Source organism: Sceloporus occidentalis, unplaced genomic scaffold (assembly GCF_023333645.1).
Source record: "Sceloporus occidentalis isolate IW3139 unplaced genomic scaffold, rSceOcc1.0.p SCAF_5, whole genome shotgun sequence".
In the NCBI taxonomy this organism is placed as follows: Eukaryota; Metazoa; Chordata; class Lepidosauria; order Squamata; family Phrynosomatidae; genus Sceloporus; species Sceloporus occidentalis.
The window spans coordinates 141,057,293-141,082,070 of NW_028316985.1; the positions used below are offsets into that span (position 1 = coordinate 141,057,293).

The 24,778-nt window shown below is 37.4% G+C and overlaps 1 protein-coding gene across 5 annotated transcripts in view; it reads left to right on the top strand.

Annotated features, from left to right (window-relative positions):
- Positions 1-24,778, top strand: part of FBXW7 (F-box and WD repeat domain containing 7) — a 162,684-nt gene that overhangs the window by 51,038 nt on the left and 86,868 nt on the right. For 4 of the 5 annotated variants that reach the window (XM_089525678.1, XM_089525679.1, XM_089525677.1 and 1 more), the window contains exon 2: positions 7,098-7,664. In XM_089525678.1, coding sequence (XP_089381804.1) covers positions 7,167-7,664 — 498 coding nt within the window. In that variant the 5' untranslated portion in view covers positions 7,098-7,166. Of the gene's footprint in view, positions 1-1,176; positions 1,194-7,097; positions 7,665-24,778 lie in introns of those variants that run through there. The other variant, XM_089525683.1, reaches the window with a different exon arrangement.

Consider the following 24,778-nt stretch of genomic DNA (forward strand, 5'->3'; position numbering starts at 1 on the left):
TCTATTCATCAGCAGGGTCACGTTAAAACTCGGGGATGATGATGCAGACTGCACTGCAGTTACACCTTGGTAGCCTTTTCAGTCATCTTTTGCCATGCTCCTGCACCTCCCGTTGTTGATTTTGGAGGCTACTGTTGGCTCAGGATCTTCTCAATCAACACCTGTATCTTTAGCCTTTCCCTCACGGCTTGGAGGATAGCCACCTAGAGGTGTTAGCCATCCTTTGCTCTGCATATAGATAGTCAACTAGGAAGTTGTATGTTAAAAGTGGAAGAGCTTGACTGGACCAGATTTCTATTAATCCCATTCTTCAGTTCATGCCCATAGCATCACAGGACCTCCCAGTCTCTTCTGTGTGGCAGGTGTCTTGGCATTCATTCAACCCTTTCATTAAACCTTTCTTTGAAAGGTTTTGTGAAAAAATTTCCTTCTTGATCTCCCATCACTGCAGCTTAGGAGCTATGCTTGATTCTCATGAGATGTCCTTTTGAATCTCTGGCTTTGTGTGACTTGTCTCCTCACGTAGAAGACTGTGTAACCTCTACCAGGAGGACCAGTGAACTAGCTGCTTTGAGGGCTGATCTACTGTTTCTCTAGTTTCACAATGACAATGTGATCCTGTTTCCAGATGCCACTTTCCTACCAAAAGTGACTTCATCTTTTCATTCATCTCAGCAAAAGTCTCACTTCTGACTTTTTCCCCAAATCCACAAACTTATGACTAGGGGCTTGGTACATGCTAGATGTCAAACAGGCCCTCACCTTATATGTTGATTGGACAAAACATTTCAGGAAATCTCCTAGACTCTTTGTCTGTTACGGGACTCATAAGCAAGGTTGTCAATATACTTCACAGTTCATTTCCAAATGGGTGGCTTCTACCATTTTGTTATCCTATCAGACTGCCAGCCTTCTTCCATCCATTGTCATTCCATGAAAGATTTCTCCTTTTTGGCTGGTGTCCCCATTCAGTCTATTTTCAAGCAGCTATTTGGACTCAGCCACTCATGCTGACATTTGATGTTTGGGTCAAAGATTTCTTTTGTCTTCTCTGTGCTTTTGTTGTTGCAGGCATAGTTTGAACAGGAACATACTGAGCATGTGTGGTGTGGGTGAAGCAGGCCTTCAGCCAAAGAGATCTAGCTCTGAAGTTTGCAAGGATGGTCTGTATAGGTACAGAGAATTTCATATGTGTAAGTTCATAGATGACCACTCAAAAAATCACAGTTGCAGATAAGCAACTGCTTTTCACACTAGGTGTTCATGGATATAATCTAGAAAGTTTCTATAATGATCCCTTATTATTGCTTAATAATTGAAAACCTGTTAATTTATTTTCTTATTTTAATGCATTTCAATTATGAATCTGGTGAGCCATATGCAGTAGCTGATGATTCTGACATCCTGTGTTTATTGAAAATTTTGTTCATGCTGAACTTTCTGCTATCTTTTCTTGGTTATCTTATTATTTTTATTAACCTTTATTTATGAAGCGCTGAAAATTTACACAGCGCTGTACATACAATCATTTTAATTAGATGGTTCCCTGCCCTCAGGCTTACAATCTAAGAAGACATGACACATATATAGAAGGGGTTGCCCTCTAGTGGATAAATAGAAGAATTGTTCAGCTTTTTAAAGCACCCAATAAAACTACTCAGCAATACTTTTTAAATCAGTCTGCTGACTTATGGTTGGAGTGTATTTTATATTTAAGCTTCAACATTTCAATTTCATTTTTCAACAAAACCTCACATTTTCATGACCTGAAGGTATTTGAGTATCACCTGTGAAAGGCTACTGAATGACATTGATGTACAAGCAATATTTTTAAATGTACAACATATTTTTCTTAGATTCACATGCTGCCTGTTTAATCCTTACATTAGCTTTATTAGGTCAGGCAGTTAACATTATCTTTATATCATATTGGCACAGCACTGAGGCAAGTAGAGGAGCTTTCTTAAGGTTATCCTAGCATATTTGGGTTGAGATGATATTTGAATTAGCCATGTCTATATTTGACTGATAACTTTTCTTTTACTTTTTTATGTTGTATGATTAATCGCTGAAGGGTACAAGAATAATAGGGAATGGGAATATTGTAATTTTTTTGATATTATGTTTGTTCATTTTAGAGAAGTATTATTAAAAATAGGTTTGATTGTTAGCTACTAAACCTCCCTGTATATCATATTTGGTATTAATTTTGTTATGAAGGTATTTTTAAATTAATATCTATATCCTGCACTATATTTCAGGATGGCATACAAATGAAATAAATGCAAGCAAAAATAATTTAAATGTAATAAGAGCATATTAAACAATTACCTAGTGAAAACCTAGCTTTAAATGGTTAAAAATGTACATTTTAGTATAAATCTGGTAGGTCCCAAAGACTTTAATAAAAGACCATGTTTTTACTTGATAGTTGAATGAAGCCAGTGTTGGCACCAATCAGGCCTTCAAAAGGGGGGGGGGGGCATTCTACACTGGGGCACCACAGCAGAGAAGGCCCAACTGCATCCTCACACAAACATATACGGTGGGCTCAGGATCTGTGGATTCAACAAACCATTGATAAAAATGCTGCAGTACTGTGCACAACACAACACTGTGCGCAACACAAGTAGCATAGTATGTACAATACTGCATTTTTGAAACTGGAAAGTCTATAGAGAGACTTGTGGCTGCAGAGATGTGAGGTAGAAGTAGGCAGCTGGTGTGCTATTCAGGGGTAGAGAAGTCCAAAGAATGCGTACCTGGAGGCCAAGGCTTGCCATCACCTCTGCTGTTGATGTATACCATATTATTAAGAGGGACTAGATTATTTGGGTGTTTTTTTTGTTTTGTTTTTTGTTTTTTTGCTATAGTCATGGCATCTTGGAACCAATCTCCCTTGGATACCAAGGGCCCACTGCATAGGGAAAGCTGCTTTTTCATGTTTCAAAGTCTCAACCCATTTAGGATTGTTAATATTATCACAAGCACGTATAATTTGGCTCAGAAGCATATTGACAGCAGTGCATTTCTGTGTTATGTGGTATCTGTTTGGAATTCCAATCAGCAAACTAGCTACTGTAGTTTGCACTAGCAGCCCTACATGAAGTGTATTACAGTAGTCTAACTGAGAAGTTACTGTTGTACAAATTCTTGTGGCTAATGTCATGCAAGGGCCTTGGAAAGGTTGTAACTTGTAGAACAAGTCAAAGCTTGACCACAAGTGTTCTGGACTTCTCCTGGATCTTGAGTGACAAAGGGCTTTTGCACATTGGCCTGAAAGGCTGGCTGGGGGTGGTGGTGGTGGAGTCGGGGCGTAGCATCTTCATGACACATGCTCCAGCTCCACCCCAGGATGCTGTGATGCTGTGCGCTGCACCACATGGCACGCAGCATCACAGCACCTCTCTAGTGCTGCATCTGCACAATGCAGCCCCAAAAGAGTGCCTTATAGCTGTGGTGTTGAAGTATTGTGCCTTTTCTAGGGTGCAAAAAGGAGCTGCTTTTTGTGGCTCCTTTTTGTGACCTCGAAAGGCCAGATCGGGGCCCTGGTGTGCGGTTGCAGTGGCCCTGATCTGGCTGAAGAAGGGGTGGCTGTTTGTACAGCCCCAAAGACTATTTAGCAATGCTTTGAAGCTATGCATATGCTTCTTCAGGGAAAGCGTATCTCCCTCCAGCACAGATAATTTATCAGATACTTGGACCTGAGAAGCACAAGTCTGCAGAACCTCCATCTTACAGGGATTCAGTTTCAGTTTATTGGCTGCCATCCAGATACTGGTCCAGCACCTTCCCAGCTGACTCCAATGAAAAGGAGAAATAGAGTATTATGAGTATACCCAATCTTCATACTTCCAGTTTTCTCACTTAGTAGTTTAATATTGATATTAAACAACACGGGGGAATAAGGTGCCACCCTGTAGCACCCTACCTTGATAGATGGTAAATCAAGTTAGTTGATAAACAACAAATTTCATCCAATTTTATTTGCAGCAGCACATTTGTATTTGTCTTATTTTTGTGCATTGTCATATAATTTTTGACCAGGATCTAACAAAGCATTTTCATGTTTCCATGCATCATTCTTATTTGTGTTTCTTGTGTATGTAAAGCAATGTAAAAGGAGGAATTTCAAAAACACCTTCTGATATAACATGAGGAGTAGATGTTCATTCTGAGTCAAACAGTTCTGTTCGTTTTAAAATGGATCTTTGGATCTTGACCATAATTCTTGTTAGTTATTCCTAGAGACGCATATATGACCAATTAAAAATAACAGGAATTACAAATTTGTATTTGGTAGTGTAAATTGTGTCTCTGGACAGAGACCAGAATCCAGTGAGGTATATCTGCTGATTGAACTTTTTCTATCAGCAGAATCTGCTTTCCAAACACTTTGATGAGTTGCCTGGTAGGAGAAACAAGGATTCTTTGTAATAAAACCGAATGCTCAGTTTTAAAATTCAGAATTCAGTTATATTTGTGATAATATTGTGTTGTTATATGCCTTCTGTTCAATTCTGAGTTAAGACAATCCTGTCATAGATTTTTTTGGGGAAGTTTTATTTAGAATATGTCTGCCACTACCTTCCTCTGTATTTAGCTAGCAACTAGTATTCCCTGAACAACTCTCTTGAGGTACAACTCATGGAAACTCACTGTGTGACCTTGGGTAAATCATACTCTTTAGCCTCAGAGGAAGGCAAAGGCAATCACCCTTTAAGCAATCTTGCCAAGAAAACCTCATAATAGGGTCACCTTAGGATCACCATAAGTTGGAAACGACTTGAAGACACCCCCCCACCTCCACCCCACCAGTATTCCATAGCCAAAACCTACATAGCTTCTGAGATCAGTTCCTTAAAGGTATTTAGGCTTAGCTGTTAAGTTGTTTGAAGTTTCCTGTAGAAACTATTTTTGTGTGTGCATTATATATGTATACATCTAATTATAGTGAATCTAATATTGGAAATTAAAATTGCATGCTTCTGAGAAATACATATGCTTCTGATCACTATGTTTATATACAGAATTAGGTTTCTTTGTACCACTGTTACTTTGCTTTTACCTTCTTTTACTCTGTATCCCTTTTTTTACCTGTTCTGGTCTATGACCATAATAAAGATGACCTGAAAAATTGTACCGTTGTAGTATACAAATATCTGTGTGAATTCCATCAAACCAATATTGATCACAAACAATATTAGAAGTGAGTTTCATATAAACTTTGGTTTTGGTGAGAATCTCTCATTTATCAAATAGGTTTTTCACGACTGAATATTTTTGAAAAATAATGTCAGGAATAGGATAACGGCATAGAGTTTACTATGAAATAATCTGTGTTTTGCATTTTCATTAAAATGGGAAAACTCCCTTTATTTTCTGTGTTCATTCATATTTTTTTTACAGTGATTATATTTGGTCTTTAAATTGCAAAGCAGCATAAGTTTATGTCTTATAACATCTTCTAAGTAAAGATTTGCAAAATTCCTTTCTGTTTTAAAACTTTAAACAGTTTTAAATTACATTTAAATAGAGAAGTAATACTTATATTAATTCAGTTATACAAATATTTCACAATAGATTTATGTTATTGTTTAGCAAAGAGTTTTGCATTTTTAATTAAAGATGTTACAAAGTGCAATTTGTGCTCTCTGACTTGGGGAACTATATGCATAGGAAGTCATAAGTGTTGCATTTTTCTCTTTTCTCCATGTCTCTCCCCCCTCATACACATCTGGGCAGCTGTTGACTTGAGACCACTAATGCAGTGGTACTCAAACCATTTACCCTTGGGGGCACCCTTTACATTTATGTGAGGACGTCCTCCCCCTCATTTTTTTTTGTTTATTTAGTATACATATTTTCATTGGCACATTCATGTATAATTATATTTTAACATTTTTTGGGGAAATAACATTGTTCAAATTAGAACAGTTTTATTTAAGTAAGTTCAATCAATACATGTGTACATTTTACACATAAAGAAGTTTGGAAAGAGGAGGATGAGGAATCAGAGCCTCCATATCTCACCCCCCCACACACACACTTTGAGCACCTTGCCTTCCCCTTGGGGCCCTGCCCCACTTTTTGAGGACTACTGCAGTAGTATGAAACTAGAGATGCTAATCTGTCAGCCAGGCAGGAAATGGAAAGGTTGTGTATCTTCATGTAATAGGGTAACATCCATATAACTTTTCCATACAGTCAGCAGTTTACTTTTGGAGCTGACACTTCTGATGGTATTTTAAATGAGCATCTGAACTACTTCCATAACTACCTCCACTCGCAGAGTGGTCCTTTGTTTTAGCAGTGTAATTAAGTTACAGTGGGAACATTTTGGCTTGGATTAGTTTGATAGCATCTACTTCTCTTGTTAGGCAAACCTTTTGTATCCAACAGAATAAAAAGCTAATATACAGTCCACCCTTGACTTATGCGGGGGATCTGTTACAGGCCTCCCTCGTGTAAGGCAAAAAGCGTGAATGCTCAAGCCCCTTTAGATATAATGGGTCTCGTACATGCCGCGCAGCCATGCACACATGCCAGCCTCCTGATCCCCCACTGGTTTCCCCTTAAGCCGGAAGCCGCCTATAATGTACACTGTATTTGTTTAATGTTGGAAGACCTTTCCTATGTTTTTATGTTCTCATCAACCAAACTTTAGTATGTGCTTCCTAAGATGGACTTCCAAAAAACATTATTAGCATAACATTGGACAATATATTCTCCATAATCAATTGTGTAGGGAAACGATTTTTAGAAGGAAATTTGCAAAATTTTATTTATCACTGTCATTAAAACTGAGACTGTACAAGATGTTCAATCTACATTTTATGGACCACAAAATCGTTACAATAATGAAAGAGGGTAGTTCCTGTTCATACTATTTCTTCCAATTTGGCTCTTACTTACTAAAATGCATGGAAGAGTACTTAATTTGATACTGCAATGGCAATATCACACCTCCTGATTTAAAACCAAGCTGCCTTTCTGGACTAGAGCTGTTCTAGGTCAGAATAAAACTTGAAGTCTAGATATATATGATGAGGAAGTGTATGATACTTGTAACACTTTTCTACTTCTCTCTTTTCTAGAATGTGAAAACTTTTGCATCTTCAGATAGTCTAGCAAAGGTCCAAGAAGTAGCAAGCTGGCTTTTGGAAATGAATCAGGAACTGCTGTCTGTTGGCAGTAAGAGACGGCGAACTGGTGGGTCTTTTCGAGGTAATGCTTCCTCAAGCCACGTGGATGAAGAGCAGATGAATCGAGTTGTAGAGGAAGAGCAGCAGCAACAGTTAAGACAACAAGAGGAGGTTCATGTTGCAAGGAATGGGGAAATAGGTGGAGGGGATCCTGGACTCTGTCAAAGAAATGAGTCCCAACAAGAACAATTAGAAGAAAACAACAACAGATTTATTGCAGTGGATGAAGAATACTCTGGCAACCAAGAAGAGGAGGAAGATGATGAACATGCTGGTGAACAAGAGGAGGAGGAGTTGGAGGAAGAGGAAGAAATGGACCAGGACAGTGATGATTTTGATCAGTCTGATGAAAGCAGCAGAGATGATGAACACACTAATAGTAATAGTGTCACAAATTCAAATAGTATATTGGACTTAGCAATACAACAACAGTCATCTCCATTCTACATAAAGTCGAAGGTGAGTAACTTTACATTATTTTAAGCAAGACACTGAAATATAGAGTAATAAATTAAATATGTGTTCTGATCTTTAATGTTTTATGAAATTTCAGAATCCTTTGCATGTTTTTTCTTTTATAGCAAGTGAAATGGAATCGGTATGCTGACTACAAGTTTTACATAAAAATTAGCTGCAATAACATAGATAGAACATTTTATGGCCGAATACATCTAACTCTTTGTTTGAAAATCTGAACCTGGAGGTGCTGCTGAAAAATGAATATATTATCAAAACAGCACATTTTACATACTTTTGGCCTGTCTCTTTTTGCAATGAGAAAAGTTTTGTTTGTTACAAGTTATGATGCTTCTTGTCTGTCTTGTACAGTGCCTTGACCCCAACCCTGATCTCTCCACATTTTGTTGTATTACAAGCTGAAATTGAGAGATTTAATTGGCATTGTTATCACTTGATGTCCAAGATGCGCAAAATACTTTTATTGTAACACAAAAGTAAACAAAGAACAAAACCCTGGTTGGTCTATCAGATTAGATGGCAACCATTGGTGAACAGCAGTTTTCAAGGTTTGCCATAGAGTCTCAGTCATCTTGAAAATGTCCATTGTGAGATATTCTTGATCTTAAACTACACTGTTGTCAATTTTGCATTTGTGTTGCCCCCCCAGTCCTAACAGGTTTTCTTCCAAGTAAAAGAATCCTGACAACATGATTCTGCTACCTCCATGCTTCAATGTGGGTTGATATTTTCAAGGCAATGAACACTATTGACTTTGTGTCACACATAGCATTTTGTGAAAGAGCTGAAAAGTTTGGTATTGGTCTTATCAGAGCAGAGAATTTTTCCCCACAGGTCTCTGAGTGAGAGTTGTATTATAAATGGCTTCTCTCACTCAGGTGCAAATCTCTCTAGCTCCTTGAGTTATTATTGGTCTCTTGGTTGTTTTCTTTGCCTGATGCCCACCTCATGTGGTCACTGAATTTTGGTGGACAACCTTCTTCAGAGAGAGTTATGATTGGGCTCGATTCTTTCCATCTTGTAACAATAGATTTAACAATGATCTGGGAATTGTGTGTAGTAGTGGTTCCCAAACCTTTTGAGCTTCTGCTCTGTTTCCTCTTGGACAAAACCCTAACACCCCCCAATGCATATTTCTTGATATTAGGTCCACTGTTCTATTGCCAATTCAAAAAGAATCAGTCTTGGTTGCTGCTGTTTTTGTACCTGGTCAGCCTGGAGCAGCAACCAAGCAATTGGCTAAGCAGTGAGTGAGAAGCCCCTTGTCCATGCTGGTCTTGTGGCAAAGGCCAGTGTGGGCAAGAGGTTCCCAAGGTGACCAGATGCAAAGGAAAATGCTTTTCCCCGACAAGTAAGGACTCTGTTTTTCTTCATCAGGCTGAAGAGGGGCACAGTTGGTGTGTGTGTGTGTGTGTGTGTGTGTTGAGGGTTTACAGAGGCCGCATGCTCTGGACTGAACACTGGCAAGGACAGAGAAAGGAGGAGATTTTAACTACAAGAGCCGTTCCAGAAAAAACCACCACATGAAGTGATCAGTGAGGCTGTGGTGGTGTTAAAGGACCTTGAAAAGTTTAATGTAACCCTCATCCCCACCATGGTCCTAAAGGCCATTGGTTCCCCTTTGTGTTTCTTGAGAATCAGTACTGTACTTTGAAAGCCCTGTGCCAATCCCTTTTCTTTCACTACCTGGAAGCCGCACTAGAAGAAGTGGCACTGCGCCCCAGAAAGAGTAATGGGGTGTGTGCACCACCATCGCACCTCTGCAAGCATGAGCCCCATTGAGCATACATGGAATTTCCCTTATGTGCCCCCCCCCCCCAGAACAGATCTCCTATGCAAGGGAAGGGACCACTATATTTCTGGAAAGAACAAGTGATGTAAATTGTCGGGTAGAAGGTCTGTATCAAATACTGAGATTCATCCTCAGGACAAAAGTGGTCAAGAGGAAGAAAAGTAAACAAAAGAAAATCAAGGGGAAGAGTGAAGCTCTAAGGACTTATACAGACTGGCCAAAATAAAGCTGCTTCAGGTCACTTTGGAGGTATGCTGTTTAAATGATGCATGTGTCCTAAGAGGCCAGAAGCCATGCTGAAGCCACGCTCCAGTCCTAAGGACTGGATCACAGCTTTGGCACAGCTTTTGGCCTCTTAGGATGATCCTCTTAGCATTATTTAAACAGCATACCTCCAATGTGACCTGAAGCAGCTTTATTTTGGCCAGTCTGTATGGGCCTTAAGTCTCATTAACAGAAAAGTAGTCTCTTAATTACACCAAAAGCATGAGCTCCAGAACATTTTCTGGTTGGGATAAGCAGAGACAGCATGGCCCCCACTGGCTAAGTTTTCTACTTGGAGTAGTACAAAAGAAATTTGCCTTATCATATTTTTCTAATGCCTCATCATATTTTTCATTCAGTTTTAAAGTACCACTGGGCTCTCTTAATTCGGCTTCATGGTTTCTCAGCAGAAACCAAGTTTTTGTACCTCTCTGTTGGGATATTCCTGTCCCCAACATCCTTTCCTTCAACATCTGAAAATGAGGCAGGGTTTGTTATTACACTGCTACTGCCATACAATCTGGGATTTTCCTCTTACTGCTAAGAAGGAGAACCAGAGGTATCATGAGAGAGCTTGGAGACATCCCCCAACCCCCATGTTCAGGAGCACTTTTGGAAAATTGCTTGTTTATGGTGACCTGCATAACACAAACAGCTTTTCTCTGAGCTGAATGATGCTGCACAAGTCATGGTTTTACACAGAAGTAATAGCACTTACAAACAAATAAAAAGTAATTTAGACACAGTGTATTAGGATACCGCACTGTATATACTGCACTGTAAGTTGACCTCATGTATAAGCCAAGGGCAGGTTTTGGGGCCAAAATTATGGATTTTGATATGACTTGTAGGTAAATTGAGGGTAAAACTTAGACATGTAACAAAGGATCTAAAGGATGAAGGAAAGGAAAACTATGCCAAAGAACTTACAAAATTTTAGCAGGCATAATTGTTTGTGATCACCATAAAGGTTGGATGGATGAGAGTAGAAGGGGGTCAGTGCTTCCAGGACAGATTTCACTCTTGCCTTTCACCAGAGGATCGTTCTTTTTTTAAAATAAGAGATAAAGTACAGCACTTACATTGACCTGTGAATAAGTTGACTCAGGTTTTTAGGGTTAAATTTCTAGAATTATACATGAATATATAGAGTATGTTGAATATTGTACCATGGAGACTATGGTCTGAATTCCATTGGTTGTCCCAACAAGTGTAGACACATTGAATCAGTGGTATTTTCACAAATGTTAACTCACTATTCATTAATTAAGTCCATCTACTGTGGTTTCGGTTACTAGTAGGATTCAAGCCTATGCATTAAGGTTGGCTACAGATATTCTAAACTTTTTAGTAAAGTTGAATTTTAGCTCTATGAGCACTAGAGGGTGCCATTAGATGCTTCAGTACAAAGTTGTGCACTGCTTGTTTTTGGACAATTATTTTTGAAAGGATACCTGCAAGATTGCATTAGTGCTGCATATATATAGGAGAGTCTTTTCAGTAAAGAACGGACAGCTCTTCTTGCTTCCTAAAGTTTGACAATAATAATATATGTATGTTAATAAAATAGGGCAGATTTAATTTTTTCTTAGGTTTTTAATTACTGAAGTCCATTTCTAAACAAACCTGTAAGTCATAGGAAAAGAGCGGGATACAAATAAATAAATAAACAAATAAATAAAATAAGGATTTCCTTGAGATTAAGCCAGTACTTGGACTATTCATTAAAATAAAATAGATGCAGTCTCGCTTTATTGTAGGCCTCTTGGGACAAAAACCTGTTTTGTTTTAGTTATATTCCTCAGAATAAATTCAAAATGCAAGTAATGTTATTGTACAGGCTGTTGTTTCATTTCTTGAAACTGTGATCTATGCTTTATTTAATGAGTATTTTATGTGTTTATGTCTCTACTACTTTAAAAAAATTAAGCAGCTCTTTAGTATCCCATGTGAATATTCTGTTTTTGAAAGCTGTAACAAAATCACGACCACCTGGAATGCCAATCACAAAAATAGAGTACTTTGAATATTTTATACCTTGCATATTTTCAGTTTAGGAACTTTCAGAACACATGTTGACAGATAATCTTCTCATAATTATACTGTTAGTTTTATCTATTGCTCTTGCTTGCATGACTGGTGTAGTAACCTGGCTTGATTTTTAGCTTATGTATTTGCACTTGTATATTGTGTATTGTATGGTGTCTCTCCCTCTCCATCTAAAACTATGACATTTGGAGAATTGATGTTCCATCTAAGCTGCTTTTTTTTTTTAAACAAACTATAAATGCTTCTTAAATTTTCTGTTCACTCAACTCTAATACTGTAAAACATTACTGTAGTTGGGGGGTAAGCTTGAAACTTATTTCATTGGTAGAATAAATTGATATGAGGATATGATCAGTGTAATATCTTTCTAGGCTTTTAGACAGGATGCAATTCACTTCTATGTTGCTGTTGATGAACATGTCATAATACCAGTAAACTCAAATTTGTGGGTGGTTGAGTGAGCTTTATGAGGAGATGTTCTATAGATACACACACAGACACATACAGCAACGACTAATACTATAGTTACACTAGGCTTGTCTATGATATTGTATTTTCAATTTGTATGTATTGATGTGAAAGTGAAGAAAGCTGATAGGAAGACAACTCATTTGAAGTATGGTGCTGAAGAAGCATTCTATGGATACTGAGGACTGCTTAAAAAGACAAATAAATGCGTTGTAGACCAAATCAACCCTGATCTCTCCCTAGAAGCCAAGGCCCCATACAGACAGGCCAGAATAAAGCTGCTTTGAGTCACTTTGGAGGTATGCTGTTTAAATGATGCATGTGTCCTAAACGCCTGGAAGCTGTGCCAAAGCTGCGCTCCAGTCCTTAGGACTGGATCATGACTTTGGCATGGCTTAAATCCATTGCTCCATGCCCTAGTTTCTGAACAGCACAAGAAAGAAGCTTGCTCTTTCTTCCATATGACATCCCTTCAGATATTTAAACATGGCTATCATGTTACCTCTTAACCTTTTCTTCCCCAGGCTAAACATACCCAGCTCCCTAAGATGCTCCTCACAGGGCATGTTTTCCAGACCTTTCACCATTTTGGTCACCCTCCTTTGAATGTGTTCTGCTTTGTCCACATCCTCCTTGAACTGTAGTGCCCAGAACTGGATACAATAATCCAGGTGAGGCCTGACCAAAGCAAAATAGAGTGCTATTAACTCCCCCGGTCTTGACACTATACTCTAAACCAGGGGCAGGCAACCTTTTTGAGCCGGGGGCCGGGTTGCTGTCCCTCAGACAACTGGGGGGCTGAAGCCAAAAAATAAATAATTAAATAATTTTAAAAAAAATTAAATATATAAATAAACTGGGACAAATGTAGGACAAAATTTTCAAATGGAAGACACTTTTTTTTAAAAAATGGACATGTGAAAAAAATTGCTGATTTTAAAAAAAATGTTAAATGTATGTTTCTGAGGCTTCTATAGACAATTGCCCCCCAAAGGCCCTGGCGGCAATCGGCGGCAGGACTGGCCTGGGGCCGGTCCCAAGGCCTCGCCGGGCCGCATCCGGCCCGCGGGCCGCAGGTTGCCTACCCCTGCTCTAAACAATGCATTTTGGAATCACATTGGCTTTTCTAGGTACTGCAGCACGCTGCTGACTAATATTCAGCTTGTGTTCCACTCGGACTCCTAGATTTTTTTTTGCATGGACTGCTGTCAAGCCTGGTGTCATCCCCTCCTATATCGATGTATTTCATTTTACAACCCAAGGGTAATACCTTACATTTCTCCCTGTTGAAATTAGTCTGTAATGTGAAAGACTACATTACAGATGGATGGACTCAATCAAGCAAAGCACAGCTTCAAGTCTGCTGGACACTGCGCAGGGCTGTAGATGACAGGGTGACTTGGAGGTCTCTCATTCATAGGATTACCAAATGTCAAAGCTGACTTGATGGCAATTATCAACTATATACATCTACACATCTACACCTTTCTTCCAAAACTCAAGGATACATAGAATTTTTTTTAAAAAAACATATAACTAAAAACATACAAAAATGAACATTAAAATGGGAATGTACTATTGACAATATTAACATGATTTAAAATCATAGTTAAAAATATAAAATACAATTAAATTATAAAACGATTAATTTAGAGTGGTAAGCAAGTGTATGGGGGAGAGGAAATACTCTAGTAGTACTGAGACTCCAGGATACTTAATAATTTTGATACATACTTTCCATCATGCCTCATTCCAGCTCCACCTGGGAGCCCTTTTCTTTCTAGCTGCCAGCTGCTACTTCTGAAATCATCAGGAAAAGAGAAAGCTGTAGTCACACACCCTTCCATCTTGCCTGCATCCAGCTCCAACTAAGATTCTGCACACACACACACATGCCAGCTGGCACTGTTGAAACCAAAAGAAGGTGGAAGGCACACTTTGCCATTGTGTTTATTTCAATTTGTTTCCCTGGAGAGTGTGTTCTAGCAGGATGGGCCACAGGGAAAGAATCTGTCATGCAGATATAAAGGGTTTTGGAGAAGAGGAAGTAAAGACAGTAAATATATCAGAAATGAAATGAAATTTCAGATTCCAGTAGGCACAATATAACTGTCTTGGAAAATTAAAGAGATGGGTTGAGGGCTCATTGCAGGTTGTATAGAATGCATTTTATATAGTTAGGGCTGAAGGGCAGGGTATAAATACCATAAATAAATAGTAATCTGTGGTCATTCTGTCCTGTTGCTACTGTTTTTACTATTACTATTGTAATCATCAACTGCTTTTATCTAACACTGTGATTATGTGTTGTAAGCTGCCTACAGTGTATGAATGCAGAAAGGTAGCACATACATTGGAATATATTATTTTATATATCTAATTGCTTCATTTTAAAATTAAAGTCCATTTTTGTTTTGTTCTGTTCTAATTGCTAGGAACAGTCACAGTACTACTTAAAATGGCCTTTTATGTATTTGAAACAATTCAAAATCTTTTTTTTTTTTTTTGTATCAGCAATTTTTCAAATAGTGCACCTTATTGGTGTGTTTCCAATATTTGGATTGGCCGTTCTTATCTCAAGGGAACAATTTTGACATTTACCCATGGCCCTGATCACTATGAATGCAAATGTATTGACTGGAGCTAAAACCCATTGAGCTGGCCCCACTGGCATTTCAGAACTTTATGATAGTCATGTTCTGACCAGGACAGACAATGTGTCAGCCAAACCATGTGAGCAGGTAAGGGGGAATATTTTACCTGGACATCCACCCAATAGTGCATGTGGTTGCCTTTAATCAAGGTTACATAGTTTGTGCAAGTGTCTCCTACCTTGGAAGTCTTCTGTTTTCACTGAATGAATGGAAATGATCCTTAAACCTCAGTGTTTCTAAGGCATGACCAAAATGGAGGACATTTTGGCATTATTCCTAGACAGATGGCATAAATGGACTTCCCTTTCTGGCCATATTTATATATTTATATATTTAATAATAAAAATAATGAAAAAAAAACAAGACAGGGGTGTATATATTTAATAATAAAAATAATGAAAAAAATAAAGACAGGGGTGTATATATTTAATAATAAAAATAATGAAAAAATAAATCAAAAACAAGACGGGTGTATATATTTAATAATAAAAATAATGAAAAAAGCAATAAAATTAATAAGATAAAAAACAAGAAATAATAAAAATAATAAAATAAAAACAAGAAATAATTAAAATTAATGAAATAAAATATAAAACAAGCAATAATAAAATTAATAAAATAAAATAAGTATTTTATATTTTTAAAAATTAATTAAAAAAAAAAAACCCAAGGCAGACCTAATGGCCACTGACTCACCTTTCCTCCTTCTGCTCCCCCCTCTCCGCCTCTTCCTCCTCCTGTTTAGGCTCACGTGTGCACGCGCAGGGAAGCGGGGCAGGCGGTGCGCGCGCAGGGAAGTGGGGCAGGTGCGTACACTGCTGCTGGCCCCTGCTGAGGCCCGGGCGGCATGCGCTGAGGAACCCGTCCCCTTTGGCCAGCTGGCCAATGGCTGGCTGGCCAAAGCAGGAGACGAGCTCCTGCTTTAGAGCACCCCCGTGCACGGGAAAGCCCTGACGCAGTAGGCGCGGCGGCGGTGGCGGCAGCGGCACTGCTGTCGCCGAGAAGGAGGAGGAAGGCGGAGCCGGAGGAGGAGGTGGGCTGGTGCTGCCCACCAGTCAAGGAAGGGAAGGAGGAGGTGGGTTGGCGCAGCGGCCAGCCACATTAGCGGCAGCGGCAATGGCCGCAGGAGCGGGCCCCGGACCGGGACAAATACATGGGTGGGGGCCAAACCGGGCCGTGACCGGGAGGGCCCCCCAAAAGCGGGATTTTCCTGGCGGTCACCAGGATATGGCATCCCTAATCAGAAGATATGTTTTTTCCAAGAGACAATTATAGAGTGTTGGGATATTCAGTAATGGAGAACAGATAATCTCCCCCTCCCCCAGTTCAGGACTGGAATAGTAATTCTTAACTTTTCTTACCATAAGGAGACCTTAGGGCTGAAAACTAACATCTTTGCAGCTACTTACATCTACAGTTGTCTCTGATCCCATGAAAAACTAAGCACCTAGTCTGGGGTATTTTCTTCTTCACACAGAGACCTTATGAATATAATGCCTGTTAAATAGCAGTTGGTGCTAAGTGCACCTGAACTATCTAGTTTCTCACACATGGACTGTTTAAACTAATGGTGGCATTTTTGGATTGCCTACTCAAGTTTATCATGAATTATTAAATCCTGATATATTTATAATTAATTCCATTTGTGCAAAAGTTTGAGACCTATTTAAAACATTAGAGCACAGAAAAAAACAAGACGAAGCAGGGATTCAGTCTGTCTCATACTACTTCCCTTGCCTTTCCCTCCCTCCCTCCCTCCCTCCCTTCTTCTTCTTTTTTTTGAAGCACAAATGTTCTTTACTTCACATATATTCAGCTTTATTAATAACCTCACACTTCTTTTCAGTATGCCAGCTGAACAGGATTATGCAGCTTAGACTGCTGCTATTGTGTGAATGTCATGTAACAATTGGTCTGTTTTCCATTTGTTAGGTTATATGTATTTTATGGACTATTTCTAATTTGTCATATGTATGTTCAAGATACATTAAAAGCTGCTGCTGTAAAGTGGATGAACTTTCAAATTATGTAATAAATAGCTATACCAATTTTTATGGCACATCTAACGTCAATATATATATATATATATATATATGAATGTGAAATCACATAAGCATTAGTTACTCTTCACAAAATGAATTAGATAGTTTTCAGAGGATCTCATGCTCTCTAAGATTTATCAGAAGAAGCATTTTTTGTAAGGGAAATTATGCTAATAAAATTAAGTAAGTTAAATATTGAGTCCTGTGTCTTCACGATCTTTCCAATGCCATTTATTAATAATTCTATACTGAGATTTTAAACCATGTGTTTACATGGGCTACTTCTCAGAAGTGCATAAAGCTTTTAAATATGATACCTTAATGTGAAATTCATCTAGTAGATGGATGGAAGATTGTACATGCACTTGGGCTCATGTTGCAGCTGAGCCATAGATTCATGGGGAAAGGAGTCTTGAGCAAGGCACCCTCTTTGAAACTTTACTATCAACAAGGTGATAGCTGAGACAAAGAGAAATGTTTGCAAAGCAATGTATAGTAGTGTTATCCATATAACTTTTCATTTCAATTCATGTGGAGAATTATGAGAAAGCTTGTTTGCTCTGTTCTGCCCTGGTATACCTTCAAATAAAACACCTGTAATAATCAGTGGTTAAATTCTTTAAGAGCAGCTGCAGTAGTTCTTTTAATAGCTGGTACTGCCCTGAGACAACCAAAGACTTAAACTTAATTATCCGATAAAGCATGTTACAGCCGATAAGGATTGGCCTGACATTTCTAGAATGTTTGAAGTATGCAGGATGATGCAGCTGGGTTTGTGCTGCATGTCTGAAATACTTTCTGAAATATTTAATGTAGTAGTGTGGCCAAAGGTTCTTAAAACGTTAATTTTAAAAACAGGTAGGGGAAGTGAACTGTGATTTAGGAATATATATGTATATACCCATGCATCTTATTTTCATATGTTCATGTTGTATTCACTAGCGCATTACAAGTGTTTCTTCTCTGCATGCAAAAGTGGATGAATGATTTTTCCAGATGTATAGCAGAAAATGTGTGAAACATGTATTCTAAAAGCAGCCTGTTTGTATGGTAATTGCTTTGAATTTTATCTATCTAGCTATCGTAACATTTATATCCCATTTTATATTATGAGAACTTGGGGCAGTGTATAAGTGATATCAGTTTATACAGTGTTAAAAGTTAAATTTAAAACAATTTAAGAATAAAATAAATTAAGTGTACTAAAACATAGTAAGTGAAGTTATTCTGTTCTCATGTATTGGTAGGTATATGTATGTTGCATATGCTTTTGTTAGTTCCCAGTACAATGATTTTTCACTGCTTTGCTTTTTTTCCACTAGAATCATGATCTAGTTAAAAGAAAAACAAACCTAGATATAATGTTAATTACTTGTTTGGCCCTCAAATGTAATTTTTTTGGTTAGTTTTATTTACTCTCAAGAAAAGGGCTGATTTAGATCAGGCCCATAGTATAGAAGAAGGGGCTTTAACCTATTCTAACTCTCTTCCATCAAATGTATTGTGATATGATGGTTTAAATGATGGGCCTTGCATCATTTCTCTTCTGCTTAAATAACCTCAAAATATTGTATGGTTAAAATGGGAAAGAGAACTATGTTCAGCCCTTGGAGGAGGGAGGGATATAAATGGAAACTAATGGCTGCTCTGGGTTCTCCCCTGATTTATCCTGGAGGGAAGGTTGCCATTGGTACAGGTGGGTGCTTTAGTGATAGTGGATGCTGCAAATATCTCTAGGTGCAAGATTTGGTTAAGAGCTGTGGCTGAGGTAAAGGGTTCCAGGTCATGCTGCCCCCTCCCCAATGCCTCAGTATTAGTTCAGGTATCAGTTTATCACCCTCAGCAACTGCATTCAGAAGAAGAAACCAGAGCCACTTGTAGCTTGGAATCAGCTCAGGGACCATGCTTACATTTTATGTGCTACACATAGCATTTTGCAGAATTGGTTCTGTTAACTAGTAGACAATGGAATGGAGTGCAACTCTTGAACTTATGGTACTATGTGTCTTCTCTTATGGAAACCACATCTCATTTGAAAACATAATTTACTGCACCAATATCAAAGACAAGTTGAACTTAAGAGATTTCAAATATTTTCCCTTAACATCTTATTATGGTTGCAAAGACTGGATCATCCATAAACTTCAAGAAATAGTCTGAAATAGTGGAGGTAAGTCTTGGTGTAAATGTTCCCAAATGTTGCAGTACTTGTTAATATCCATTTGATGGCAGATGCTCACCAGCTAGGCATATCAAAGATCTGGTAGCTTCTTTCACTGGCCTCTGCTTTCAAGAAATGTTGCAAAACTTAACTTTTTTGGTCATGTACTATATGTCTGTGAAGAGTATACTTTCTTTATAATTCAGGTTGAAGCTCTTAATAATTCAAATTGTAAATAACAAGTCTGTTGCTTTTACATAGATGTTACAACAACATTCCCTTAGTCCTGTATCCATTATCTTGGTATACACAGAAATTGGGGCATCCTATTTAGTACAGAGATGACCATTTTCTCTTAGGCCAAGAAGTAGGGTTGTTTCCCCTCTGTGTCCTTTATAAGCCTCATCTCTATATAGTATCTCTTGATCTGCTCTATATTGTATCTCCAAACCTCCATTAACAAACATATGTTTGACATCATGCATTTACCTTCATAACTACTTTCACTGAAAAGTTAATTAAAAAAACAAAATTAAATCAGACAATAAATAGACAATAGATTGCCTAATGACATGCCATACCAATCATTTGCTATGTGTGTGGATGCTGAAAAGTACACATCTTCGTATTTGTTGTTCCAGTGTTTGTATTTGTACATATGTCATTATATGGCTTGACCTGAAAATGTGTTAACCCTTTGTGCAATGACAGTGGAACCAAAGGATTTTTTTTTAAAGGAGCAATAGAGAAATCTCAAATTGTTATTGTTATTATTATTATTATTATTATTAACCTTTATTTATAAAGCGCTGTAAATTTACGCAGCGCTGTACATAAATTTTTTAGTCAGACAGTTCCCTGCCCTCAGGCTTACAATCTAAAAGTAGGATTGAAGTATGTGTTCTAAACATTTAAAAAGAAAATAAAATCAATATAAAATTTCACAATATCATGTCATGATTAAGTTTAGAGAAGTTGCAAAAATGAAAGAAAATGTAGATAAATTTGATAGTGCTGCTGGATTAGTCTCATGGTTTTTTTCCAGAACCTTTTCTGGATCATTAAATTTTCTTTGTTGATTTTTACTGTCATGTATGATTCTTTTCCTGTGTCTCAGTTTCATCTTTTCCAGATTAATTTGTGCTAATATAGACCATATTCTGAATTTAGGACTGTGTTGATGTTTTTAAAGGGTGCTCACAAAGTTTAGATCTGCCTGTGGAACTTCATTAATTTCTTATGCCCACTGATATTATCTATAAAATGTGTTTCCTTTATTATCCTTTCATTTATTTCTTATTAGGTAGGAGTTTATAGATTTTGTATTTAGTTCAGTCTTTATACTTCTAAGGAAATAATTATAGTGTGAATGCTATCCTTTTAAGTTATTGAGAACTAGATCCAGATTTAGCTAGAGTTTGAGCAGACTCATTGAAATCTGCCTTAACATGTCCTAATGTGTCAATCATGGCAAAGTTTGAATCTGTCCCTAATTTTCTCACTAGAGTCCAAATGGCTGCCTCTGTTAATATTCTGTAAGCAAGCAGTGGTTCAATGTCTATGTATATCAGATCTGTCAAACATGAATAAGACATTTCTTACTGTATAATATGGCATCATATCAATTAAATACTAAAAAATACTAATTTCTTCCTGGCTTACATTACCAAAATACTTTGTTAATGTATTTCATACTAATGTAACTGAAGACGCTTATGCTATCTTCACTCAAAAATCCTTGTCAAAACCTTAACTTACAATTTGACTTTGATTTTAAAGCTTGGCTATTTTAGTTGTAAGCAATTTTTTTTAATGTCACCTGCTTCAACAGTGTATGTGTTAGTGATACTGTATGGGTGGGCCAATAGCTATTTGATTGGCAGGGACAGTCTGTCGACATAGTCATTTATAATTCCGGTCTATGCTAGGAGAGCTTGCACTTCACTAAGCAGCAGACAGGTCAAGACACTTAGTAGTAGAGATTGAGAAGACTGAGACAAAGATAAAGCAGGGTGTGGAAAACTGAGTACCCATTTTAAAATCCTCAGTTGTACACAATACTAAGTTGTTAGAAGTTTTTTTAGTAATGTTATTTTCTTGCAAATAATATTAAACTGAGAGAACGATACAATGTCAAAACAAGGGAAATCGTCTGTGAATCATGGCTTGGTTCCTGTTGATCTTCCAAGTACGAAAGAGCCTTTGCCTCACCAAACTGTGATGAAGATATTTAGTATCAGCATCATTGCCCAAGGCCTTCCTTTCTGTCGTAGACGGGTAAGTATTTTTTAGGTTTTTTTATTGTTTTGTGAAGGCCTATGTATATGAATTTGCATGTTGTGTCTTTAAGTATTATGTCTTAATTATGGTGGTTTTGGTCCAGAAAAAATAGATGATTTGATTAATTTGAAATAATAAATCCCATTTATATATGCATACCGTCATAATGTTTAACCCTGTAGTATATCTGTTTTTGTTAATCAGTCATCTAATTCTGTTGATGAACATAGGAGCATATGTTTCTCAGATAATACAAATTTTTGAATTCCCTAAATGTAAAGAATAATACTTGTAAGAAAATTACATTTACCTTAATTGTATTACAGGACAGTATTGACCTCTCTATTAGTAGAACTGAGCTCATACTCTGAAATTAGTACTCTTTAAATATATTTCTGTGATTTTCAGCACTATTACAAAAATGTTCAAATGTCCCAGCATCCATCTTTCCTTTTCCTCATTTCTCCATATTACAATTTTAGGATTACTGTGCGATATGCAGATTATGACTGGGAAATGTTTTATGTTCAATAAGAGTTTCTTCTAAGCAAATCTGTGTGGGTTAACAACTTTGATACAGAGTTACTAAAATCCCATATGGTTTAATGATTTTACATTTAGTAAAATAGTAAATTGATTTTTGATAGTAAGAGTTTGATTTAAATATGATTTTGCTTATCTTTTCCCCATAGTAATCTTTTAGTTTTCAGAGTCATTGACAGCTAGTAAATCAAGTATAGGTTTGTAGGAAGCCTGCATTATGAAATTAGCTAAGCATGTTAAGTTTGAATGATTTACCTTTTTTGTATTTTTGTCATGGGTGTCAAAATGAGATCTCTATTTCCAAGAGGTCACTTTGGCTTCAGCCACGTGTGTATCTTATATCTGCGTATTGTGGTGTAATATTCATAATTAATAGTGAAGTTCAGTAATCATTTCTGAAGATTTCTGCTTTATTTATGAAGTTTTTATTTTGTAAAATTTTGATTTTTCTTGAATAAATGTCACCTGCTAAACAGCTTGGAAGCACACTGAAGTTCTTGAAATGACTACTATTTAAAACTTCTGATAATTTAAACTTAATTGAAGCTGACTTTCTCTTTGTTTGAACTCAATAATGTAGGACTCAAATGTGTAGAATAATCCTTGTGAGTAAAAATGTTTTTCTTATGACATCTGACAGTTCATGTCTTACGTGTCTCTAGTGCTAGTTATATTCAGCTTCTGTTGAGCACATTACTATAAATGGTCACAGAACACAACAGTTAACAACCTGTAATTTTTTATTACTTTTGTCAAGGCACAAGGTGGGATTTCAGGGCTAGATACCAGTTTCCTTACAATAAAATTATGGATTCATTAAAAAATAATATTGCAATGTATGAAAAATATGTTCAACCTGAAAATTATTTTCATCACTCTTCGTAGAAGCTTCTGTGGCTGCTTCACAACTTACTGGTAACTAAATGAAATTCAAGTTACAAAAAATTTATGAAGAAATCTGTGTAACTGTAATAACTTAACTTTAGTAAATATCAACGTTCCTTTCACATGAAGTTTAAATCATGCAATCCATGCTTGAAAAACCAATTTATTTTTACTTGTTAATTATGCTGTTGGAAAACATCCACAGAGATGGCCCATTTCACTTTAGTGAAACAGTTTTAAAACAGCCTTTCTTGATTCATGCTTAACCAAGCTATGATAGTGGCAGACTTCATGACAGTGTTATGTGTCTGTCACAGCGTGCAGTCTTATGAGCATAGTTCAGTGCATTTGGAAGTAATGTCTTTCCTCGCAGATTACTGGTAAACTTCAGATTACTTTAATTTTCAGGTATCTAGCCTGCCACTCTATCACTGTAAGCATATAGTAGAATGTATATGCTTATTCAATAGTTCTTTAGATAGGTGTACATAAACTTACACTGCCTCACATTCTTTTTTTTTGTTGCAGGTTGATCTTGAATGTATAACAGAAAACTTTGATCTGACTGCTGTGTTTACATTCTCCTTATTTAAAATAATAGTAATAACAATAATCCATAAAATTGTAAGATTGGGACTTGACCAGTGCAGTGCAGCTACTGTATCTACACTATGTGAAGACACTAATCTTTATTATACCCAGCATTTAATACTAATGTAGGGCTGAAACAGATGGTCCTGAAAGTCCAGCTCTGCGCCAGCTTGGTAGTGTGACATTTAGACGCACCATTCCCCAAGCTGGACAGAAGCTGCACCAGTGATTACACGCCAGCCGGTTTCTATTCACCTTGAGGGCATGTCATTTAGACATCATTTACACTGGAGCCAGTGAAAAGTCGGCTCCAGCAGCAAAAGGGTGGCTTTTTTCTACTCCTATTTGGGGTGGAAGCTGGCCAGATTGGGGCCGCAGCATGAGGTTGCTGCAGCCCCCACCTGGCTTTCTCAGGGATGGCTTGAAGCAAGCCCCTTCAGTGCTGTCTGTTTCAGCCCTCAATCAAGATTCCATTTTATTTGTATCTCTCCTTGAGATCATAAACGATTACTAAATGATTAAATTAATTGATGTTTTTGTACAGACATCTAGAAAAAGTTTGCTGTTTCCCCCTTTGACCAGTAGTCTCAACATTATTGGAAAATAGCTTTTTGAAATCTGTTTTATTTTAAAAATGGCTTCTGGTTTGACTAAAACTAGTTTACAGTATAGTGTTGGTTCTCTGATTTTGTCCATGAGTACTCTTTTATTATGAGAAACATATACAACTTTGTTCATGTGTCTAGCATAAATAAGCATTCTTTGCTTTGTGACATCCTGTATCCTAGCCCTTTTCCAACCTTTTCACCCTGTAGAAACACTTGAAGAATTTTTAGGCTTCAGGGAACTGCTGTGTAAAAAATATTATTATCAAAAATCAATGATAAAAAAGTCTCTTTCCTCCGCCCACCATTTTTTATGGAACTCCTAACAATATTTTGCAGCACCCTAGGGTTCTTGGGAACCCTGGCTGCGCAAGCCTACCATATGCTAATAACAAACTCATTGTCTGAGATAGGATTCTTACACAGACATCATACATGGGGACAGGGGCACTAGCAGAAGCCTATGGAACATTAAAATTTATAAGATTACAAAAGTATTTTAGGAAAAAAGGGGGACCAGAATTGACCAATGAAGACTGAGCATGCTCAGAGCACACAGAATATTGTCAGACAGTTTGAGGAGTGGAAAGAAAACTGGGAGGGAGATGGGATGAGTGTTGCTTGTTGTAACTCTGAAAAGGTATTACAATGTTTTCATAACATTGAATTAAATACCATATTTCATTTTTGTGAGGGAAAATATTTGCTGATATTTGGGGATGCTATTCAGCTTTGTATTTGGTATTGGGTCACAAAACCCTA